The sequence below is a fragment of the Vombatus ursinus genome, unplaced genomic scaffold, assembly GCF_900497805.2.
Source record: "Vombatus ursinus unplaced genomic scaffold, bare-nosed wombat genome assembly UNPS02013048.1, whole genome shotgun sequence".
In the NCBI taxonomy this organism is placed as follows: domain Eukaryota; kingdom Metazoa; phylum Chordata; class Mammalia; order Diprotodontia; family Vombatidae; genus Vombatus; species Vombatus ursinus.
The window spans coordinates 1-9,923 of record NW_020952826.1 but is presented as its reverse complement, the minus strand read 5'-3'; the positions used below and the strand labels follow the sequence as shown (position 1 = coordinate 9,923).

The following is a 9,923-nucleotide window of genomic DNA, read 5'->3' as shown; positions in this document are numbered from 1 at the left end:
CTTATTCATGTGAATGACAGGTTTAAGGAAGCAGAGATTCTGCCCCCTTCTTCTCAACTCCTCTCCCTCCCCTCATTAACTTAATAGATTTTTATGTGTAAGTGATTCACATACATACCACACAGCGAATGACTGAAATTCATCCTTCAAACCTCAGCTTTTGTTTAGAAAACATACTTTGGACAGAGGTCTTAATTTTCACACCTAAGTCAAAGTTCAGGTGAGTAATCCTATCTTTGAACTAAAAGCTACCTGAGAACAACCAACACCCACATACTCATGCACATTCAAAAAGATTACCTGCTTTTCCCTCACTTTCTTTCATTCCCTAAGTATTCTACCACCAAACACATCCTGGAGAACCAAGAACGGTATTAAGAGCTCATACCTGTATCTTAGGGGACAAATCTAAAAGAACTAAAAAGTCCCTGAAATCTGAAAAAGGCAAAATCAGGTGCAGGCACAAATTAGCAAAGGCATCAAATATCAAGGCTACACTCACTACCACAGTGTACAACTTTAGAATATGATTTAGCCAAAAAGAGGAAGGAAATGAATAATAATATATATTTCACATCAGTATTTGAGCTTTACTATTACAACACACTTTCACATACATGACCTCTTTTGATTCTCACAATCTTGTGAGTTAGGTAACGTACATCATCATATCCCATTTCACCCAGGAGGTTAAAATGATTTGGTCTGTAGGCCTAAGGGCTAGTCAGAAGTGGGGATCCTTCAGCCTTGAGGCCACATGTGGCCCTCTAGGTGCTCAAGTGCAGCCCTTTGACTAAATCCAAACTTCACATAACAAATCCCCTTAATAAAAGGATTTGTTACGAAAAATGGATAATTTTGATTACATTAAATTAAAAAGGTTTTCCATAAAGCCAATGCAACCAATATTAAAAGGGAAGCAGAAAGCTGGGAAACAGTTTTTACAGTCAGTGTCTCTGATAAAGGACCCATTTCTAAAATATATAGAGAACTGAATCAAATTTGTAAGAATACAAGTCACTCCCCAGTTGATAAATGGTCAAAGGATATGAACAGGCAGTTTTCAGATAAAGAAATTAAAGTTATCTATAATCATATGAAAAATGCTTTAAATCACTATTGATTAGAGAAATGCAAATCAAAATAACACATCACACCTATCAGATTGGCTAACATGACAAAACAGGAAAATGATCAATGCTGGAGATGATGTGGGAAAACTGGAACACTAATGCATTGTTGGTGAAATTGTGAACCATTCTAGAGAGCAATTTGGAAGTGTGCCCAAAGGTCTATAAAACTCTGCATACCCTTTCATCCAGCAATACCACTACTAGGTCTGTATCCCAAAGAAATCATAAAAAAGGGAAAAGGACCTACATGAACAAAAATATTTATAGCAGCTCTTTTTGTGGTGGCAAAGAACTGGAAGTTGACGGGATGCCCATCAGTTGGGGAATGGCTGAACAAGTTGTGGTATATGAATGTAATGAAATACTATTGTTCCATAGGAAATGATGAGCAGGTGGATTTCAGAAAAACCTGGAAAGACCTAGATGTGATGTGAGATGTGAGAATGAAGTGAGAACCAGGAGAACATTGTACACAGTAACAGCAACATTGTGTGATGACTAACTTTGATAGACTTAGCTCTTTCTTCTCAGCAGTGCAAGGATCTAAGACAATTCTAAAAGACCCATGATGGAAAATGCTATCCACATCCAGAGAAAGAATTATGGAGTCTGCATGCAGATCGAAGCATACTATTTTCTCTTTGTTTTTACTTTCTCGTGGTTTTTCCCTTTTGTTCTGATTCTTCTTTCACAACATGACTAATGTGGAAATATATTTGTTTAATGTGATTGTAGATGTATAGCCTATATTAGATTGCATGCTGTCTTGGGGAGGGGAGAAGAGAGGAAGGGGAAAAATTTAGAACTCCAAATCTTAAAGAAGTGAATGTTAAAAACTAAAAATAATTTTTAAAAAGTGGAAAAAAATAAAAGGATTTGTTCTGTAAAACTTGGACTCAGTCAAAAGGCTGCACCGAGGACCTAGAAGGCCACATGTGGCCATGAGGTCTCAGGTTCCCCACCCCTGGAGGTGGCAGAGCTGAGACTCAAGTCCAGGTCTTCTGATTTAAGACTGGTGTTCTTTTCACATTAGCATATTTCCTTAAGGAAGAATGAGAAGACCCCTGGAGAGTTGCAGGTGCCTGTGTCCAGCCTATGGGCAAAACAGGAAATTCAAGAGGTGGTAAGGTCTTCCTCCCTGCCCTCCCCACCCCCATTCCATTGCCCTGGGGTGGGACTCCAGATATAGCACACAGATTTTCGGTTTGATTTGGTTTGTAAAATGAGGTTTAATTAAATAGCTGCATGGCACCCAGAAGGGAGAAGTAAGTGTACCAAAGAATCCAACCTGAGACCAGACTGTACATCTTGGGGGGAGGGGAGGAAGGGAGAAAAAAATCAACACAACTAGGGAAGGAGAATCATGGATCAAAACATAACATCCATATATTCATACAATAAATTATTTTTAAAAATCCATCTACATGCAGACACTACACACACACACACACACTCTCACACTCTCGAGCACACATGTACACACACTATCTCTCATCATTCTGGGTGTATTTATACAGTGTTGATTACTGTGACATCCATGCTTGTCACTCTAGGGGAGAAAAAGAGGTAGGGAGAAAGAGAAGCTGGTCCTCTGCCACTGGTGGAATGAGACTCACAAGGATTAGAGAAGCAGCCCACCAGGTCTACAAAGATGTACAGAGGAAGAAAGAAACAGCAGGAGACAAGAGAGATTTAAATTGCTTCAGTCCAAGAGGAATACAGAGCACAGATGCCTGACATAGGGTAAAGGCACAATGAATGTGGAGTTGAATGGATCCAAAAACTTCCTTCTATTCAACAGTTTTCCATTTTTTTTTTGTTTTTGCACATTCTTGCTTTTGTTGTTTTAAAGCAGATGAATTTCAAAGGCAATGTTGCAGTGGGCCAATTCTCTCACATTCCCAATTCTAAGGAATGATTGGCAGGGAGCCACCCTGACCTTAGAGCCAGGGGAAGACCAAGACTGGAATGTAAGGAATTTGGTTTGCCATTGATCCCAGGTTGGGTTTTCAGGACAGACAACTCAGTGTAGTGCCATTAAAAATAAAAACAGATCCTTAGACAACCCCTATTTACCTCCCCTTAGCCCCCTCAGGGTAAGAGAACTATGGGGACACATTTCCTCCCCCATTCCAAAATTCACTTAGTCTATGAGTTATTTCAAGTGATCAGGATAATTTAAAATATACCCCAGCCCTGAGTTACTCTGTAGCAATGCTTAAGTCTATTTACACATTTTCTTCTTACCTCTCCCTAGAGGTTCATTTGGGCTTCAAGTCAGGAGGCCAAAGACAGGTCCTCCCTGCCCTTCGCCAAATAAAGACGGCTGGGATGTGTTCCTAGGAACTCTACAGCCACTCCAATAGCCTAAGAGCCCTGGTTTCAGGAAAAGCAAAGGTTTGAAGCTTGAGCAGCATTCCAACCCCCTAATACACAGAACCACACACAATGTCAAAGTGCTTTGATCTGGGTAGATTAGCAGAAGTAGAGGGGTACTGCTCTCATTTAGACTTGAGGCTACCCATCTGCTTTGCAGCCAGGGCAATAGGAAACAAATATTAAGTTTTTCCCATTAGGGAAAAAAAAAAACAAACCCAACCAGGGGGCTTTTAACTCAGCTTTCTGATGAGCAGAGCTGGGCAACATCTCTTCCTTCAGAGAGGGGACATAAGGGTTTGTTGACTGGGAGTAGCCTCAACATGAGACCCACCCAATCTTCAACTAAGGAGGTAACAACATTCCCACAAGCAGAGAAAAGAGGAGTTCAAAGGTGAGAAGTTTAGTGCCCTTGCAGCCAGCCCACCTTAAACCTATATTACAAGTTTTTGTGTTTTTTTTTTTAACATACAAAATAGATCAGTAACTATGAGTCACATTCCCATTACTCAAGAGTAGGCTCTTAATAAATTTGCTGAATGAATTACTGTTCTAGTTGTGTCATGATAATAAATCCAGTACCACCAGTGAGACAGAGTAGTGTATAAGGCAGACATCCAAATACATAATGGATTATCAACACACTCTGAAGAAGAAAAATCCAATTGACTTGAGCTTAGCCAACCATTTTCAGGAGGCAAGCCAGTGAAAGTATAATGGATGCCAATGTGACACAGTCTAAAATCCAAAGGAACAAGTAATAGGAAGAAAGGTGCCAACCCCAGAAGAAAAGGCAGGGTTTGGCTTTTGTGATAACAAGTATTTCTCTTTCTGTTTTCTATATTTGAATATTTTAAAGAAAAACACCATCACAGAACATTGTGTAAAAGTTGCCAATTTCCATTTCGACAATGATCTGAAGACTTCACAGTCAGGACTAAATAAATGATCAGTATGATTAAATACCAAGCTTTCCTACTTCCTTCCCCCAGTCTAGGGCTCCTTGCCGGGGAAGCCTTTCCATCTCCTCTCAATCCCATGTGCTGAGGGCGTCTCTGGGGGATAACTGCTACCAGGTTTTAAAATAAGAATAGTTAAAAAACATTTCCCTACAATTGACCTAATCAAACCAACAGTACATGGAAAAATAATGAAGGTAAACCAGCACTGGGTTTGGTCTAGGTTATAACAAGGAGGTTCTGGTCATATACACATACGCAATTCAGCTCCATCTTTTCCCATTGGGACCACTGTGGACCTGCACTGGTTCCTTAGCATGTGATCCAAAAGATTAGAAAGGTTCTTCAATTGAGCCTACTTGGCCACCCAGGATCCTGGGTAAATGAGGCAGGGGGCTCCTGAGGACTAAATCCTCTTTTGGTCCCTCTGTTATAGAGGAATTGACTAGAGCTAAGAAGCCCTTAGCTTGAGCCCACTGTCCCGTTTTAGTATCTGCTTTAAGCTTAACTGATTAGTAAACCCAAATGTAGTCCAGAACTTTAACCCTGTGTAAAAAAAAAAAAAAGATACCCCAAGAAGAAAGCAGACCTCTTCCTCTCCTGCTCTGCAACTGTGTGACCTATGAAGCAGACAACATCTCCATATACTTCTTTCCTATTTTACTGAAGATGGCACTCTCCCCACAAAGAACAGAGGTGGTAATGGCTATGCCAAGCTCCCTAATGGCTTGAAGTTCACATATACCCATTTGGCTTCCCGCGGGTGGGGGAAGGGAGAAGAATTTGATGTGGAAACAAGAAGGATACTGTCTTCACCCTGCTCTGATTAGTGAATTCATCACAAGGCACCTCTCTCCAAAGAGAGAACAGGAGACAGAAACTATTTCCTCACACAGCTAGCAGGGTTCACTAGATGAAGGGAAGTGGAGGAACAGGGAACCCACTGCCAAAATAAGAGAGTCCAATCAAGTCCAGTGAGGAGATGCATACATGAAGATGAGCTGGGAGAGATGCTGAATTCTGAGCAGCTGGATGCACTGGAAGAACACAATGGAAGTTCTCATGCAGGTTTTGGGGAAGCAGTAGGAACCATTTGAGAACTGGAGGAGGTCCATCCTTTTGCTGAGGAATAGGACCCACTTGGGCTTCACCTTAGGACAGGCGGCAGGGGTGGGGCCCCACGGGTGGCTGGAAAAAAAAAAGAAGCAAATGTCAATCAGTAAATCTGAAGTTATTTATTATATGCTAGATATCTTATAATCAGTCCTGAAATGAGAGGTAAGAAATAATGTCCATTTAACTAAACTTCTATACTCTGTGCAAATTATAAAAATACTTTCCTCACCTCTGTTTGTTTTGCTGGGGTAAATTCTCTGAAAGTGTTTATATTCTTCTGGAGCAGGGAAGTCTTCTACTGGATGGAAGGAATACTTGGACTCAAAATCATCTGCCAGAGGAAAAATAAGTGACTTTAGATTTTCTCAAGAGAACTCAAAAAAGACTATTAAAGTGGCCCAGTTTGGTTTTCAGTGCTATTCTGTAGGAGGGAGAAATACTACTCTGTTTTCCAAGGACAAGATTATCCTGGGTTCTCTAGGGTCCAGTTAGAGGACAAGTGAACTGGATCCATAAATTGACTTAAATTAACAAAAAAAAAAAGGAATTTTGTCTCCAGCCAGTAACTGATTAAGCCTAAAATGTCCTTTCCTGACCAGGAATCTTATTATCAATGGAGTTGTGGCAGCACTATCACCTGACTCTGCCCATAACACTTCCTGAGGTTTCCCTGAAAATTATTCAAACTTTCAATAGGGCATGGCTTAGGCATTCCCCAGAAGCCTACACAAAGTAGTCTAAAAGAAATTAGGACACCTGTTTAGGTCCTGATCAAAGAAACATCTCCAAAGCAAAGGAAGACATAATGGTCCACCAAGAAATAAATCTCAGAAAAGGACAAGTAGGCAAAGAGCAGGAAAGAGAAGGATGTATAGTTTCAACCTCTAACCAGTAATCCAAGGATGTACAGACTGTCTTGCTGGAGAAGATATGAAGAGAAAGAACCAACTATCATACTATGAAAATTAAAAAAAAAAATTCACTATATTAAACTCCTCAAAAGCAGGTGGGGAAAAATGGAGACAGAGATTATGATACACTACTAAGACGCCAAAAGGTACTCAAAGAACCCCATCTGAACTGCAAGCTGGGTATCTGTCATGATTGCGAATGAGGCCTTCTCAAGAGCCGATTACATACCCAAGAAAGATCGAACTGTTGCAATGGAATCTCTGTGGCCATTTCTCAGGGGTGGTGGAGGTGGTGGAGGTGGCCCAGCTGGTGTCCTTGAAGGTGGAGGTGGGGGTTTTCCTCTGCTCAGGGGTTCTGTACAGCCATGAATTCGGTATGGTGGAGGTGGAGGTGGAGCATCCCGGGCACCATTTCGAATTAAGGGTGGTGGGGGAGGAGGAGCTGCAATAACCCAGAAAGAGACATTCAGAACACTGAATTTGTAGAAGTAAGATAAATTTGGGGACATGTGTGAGTACCTCCTCAGATAGAGTCAGGGCCTGATCTCTCCAAGGAAGCATCTCTGAAACAGTCAGTCAATAAGCATTTATTAAGTGCTTACTATCTACCAGGCACAGTGCTAAGCTGGGAACACAATGAAAGGCAAAAACAGTACTAGCTTCCATTCCGACCTTTTCTACTTCACAACCTGGCTCCAACCTAACCTTTCCAAACTTACTGCACATAATTTCTCTTCACATGCTCTACAGTCCTGCCAAAATGGCCTCCTTGCTGTTCCTCACACAAAACACTCCCTCTCTCAACTCCCTGCCTTTGTATAGGCCATTCTCCCCCATCAGGAATGTGTTACCACCTCACTTCCTTCTCCTTTTTAAGATCCTAGTTTCCTTAGCTCAAGGGTCATCATATATTAAGGCTTTTCTTTATCCCCAGATGCTAGTGCTTTCCCCTCCTTCCAAAAAAACCACTTATATTTATGCATTTATTTTGTATACATTGTGTAAATATTTATATATGTACATGAAGGCAGGGGCTGTTTCCTTTCTTGCCTTCAAATCCTTAGTACCTGGTAATATCGGTGGATTGAATAGCATCACTAGCCTCCACTCAATAAGGTTCACTCAAACCTCAGGGCTGGCTGTCTTTGTCATTCCTGATATCTAATCACTCACCAAGTCCATTGTTTCCAAAATGTCTTAATTTGTCTCTTCCTCTCCATTTCCACTTGGTACTAAAATGTAATCCAATCTATCCCTTCCTGCCTGGAATACTGCAGCAGCCTCCCAACTCTTTATGCTGCCTTCAGTCTCTTAAATTTTTTTTTTTTTTTGCTTTTTGGTGAGGCAATCGGGGTTAAAGACTAAGTGACTTGCCCAGAGTCACAATGCTCATAAGTATCAAGTGTCTGAGGCCAAATTTGAACTCATGTCCTCCTGACTCCAAGGCTAGAGCTCTACCCACTGTACCACCTAGCTGCCCCCAATCTCTTAAACTCTTAAATCATCTCACACACACCATTATCAGATTAACATTCCTAAAAGATTTGTTTCCACTAGTAAACTCATAGATCACAAAGATAAAAAGGAACTTAAGTGGACATCTAGTTCAACCCCTCCTTTTAAAGATGAAGAAAATGAGGCCCAGAATGGCTAAATAACTTGCCCAAATTCACACAAGTATTAAATGACAGAGCCAGGATTTGAACCCAAGGCTGTGACTCACTATTCTAGGCTATTTCCAGTGCAATGAGGTATGAAAATGATATGACTTCAACGTCACTCATCTCAAAAATCCCCAGAGAACTGAATGTTGTGAAATTATAATGATCAAGAGCTTAGTCCTAAATAAGAGATTTGAAAATGTACCTGACCTCCCTTCTTTGCAGTGGTAAGAGGTAAGAGTGCAACAATACATAAAATGTAGGACATTACTGTTCTGGTTAGTTTTGTTGTACTTCTTTTCTTTTTTTTAATTCTTTGTTATAAGAGATGACTTTTTGGATAAGGGATAAATTGGGAAATGAAGTGGACTTCACACTGACTTCCCTTTCATCTCTACTGCACTGACACTTGTTTTGACATTACAGCATAAGAACATCTAAAATAATGAAACTTGGTTTTGTGTTTTGTCTTTGTTTTTGAGAGGGTATTTTTTAAAGTACCCCTTACTCCAACATCCTGCTGCTTCCAGCATATCTTCAACTTCCTGTCTCTTCACTCACACATACACCACCCTAATTCAAGGCATCATCACCTGTTAACAAAACTTCTGAAACAGCCTCTAGTTTGGTTTTTCACTTCCAGTTTCTTCAATCTCTGATCCATCCTCCCCAGAGTTGCCAAATTTATCTTCCTAAACTGCAAATTTCATCATTTCTTTCATCAACTCAAATTTTTAAATGGCTACTGTCTCTGGGATGCAATACAAAATTTTCAGCCTGAAATTTCAATCTCACTTCCACTATTTTTCCAACTGTATTTCACATTATGCCTCTTTAATCTTTATCCTATGTCACTTGTTCTCTATCCTAATCAAGCCAGAATGCTGTTCCTTGTTTTCTATATGCCATCTCCTGCCTCTGTGCTTTTGTACAAGGTTCCCAATTCCTGCAGTACCCATCTTTTCTCCTCACTTCTACCTTGTAGAATTCCTGGCTTTCTTCAAGGCTCAGTTAAGGTGCCAACTTTCCTGACCACCCCCTCCTCCCATGTCTCCCACACTTGTTAGTGCCCTCTAACCTCCTGAAATTGTACCTTTTATGTAGTTTGCATTTACTTATTTATGTACACATTGTATCCCTTAGAAAAAAGAGCTCTCTTTGAGCTCAGGGCTAGGTTGATTTTTCCCCCCTATATCTCTCAAGCAATGTCTTCCAAAGGGAAGGTGATCAAAGAACCTATGTTGAACTGAATTAGAATTTCCTTCGTAGCAACTTTACAACACATAAAAATGAGTCATTTCTTTAGAGCCAGTGGGTATTTTTATGATTTTGTGTGTGTGTGTGTGTGTGTGTGTGTATAACTGTCATGGAGAATGAACGATCAAAAAACCATTCATTCTCCAACTTAATAAACATTTATTAAACTTCAATGAAAATTACTTTTAGCTATTTCCAAAAATGAAATCTACCCTGAAAGGATTACAGTTTGCCTCCATTTAGGATGCTCAAAAGAATGTGCTGCAATCTTGAAAAATCAATCCAAAAGAAAAGTTTTACACATTTTTTTTGTTGGTTTTTTCTTTTCTGGGGTTAGGCAATGGGGTTAAGTGACTTGCCCAGGGTCACACAACTAGTAAGTGTTATGTGTCTGAAGTCGAATTTGAACTCAGGTCCTCCTGAATCCAAGGTCAGTCCTCTATCCACTGCACCACCTAGCTGCCCCCCCCCCTTTTTTTAATTTTGCTAGGCAATGGGGTTAAGTGACTT

The 9,923-nt window shown here is 40.4% G+C and overlaps 1 protein-coding gene across 1 annotated transcript; it reads right to left on the bottom strand.

The window, feature by feature from the left end:
- Positions 1–2,342: 2,342 nt before the first annotated feature.
- On the bottom strand, positions 2,343–7,492 carry LOC114040382 (WAS/WASL-interacting protein family member 2-like). Its single transcript, XM_027858475.1, has 3 exons — positions 6,725–7,492; positions 5,814–5,915; positions 2,343–5,656 (listed from the first exon to the last, which is right to left on the bottom strand). Exons 1-3 carry the CDS (start codon positions 7,002–7,004, stop codon positions 5,616–5,618), a joined length of 423 nt encoding a protein of 140 aa, XP_027714276.1. The 5' UTR covers positions 7,005–7,492; the 3' UTR covers positions 2,343–5,615.
- Positions 7,493–9,923: the final 2,431 nt, after the last annotated feature.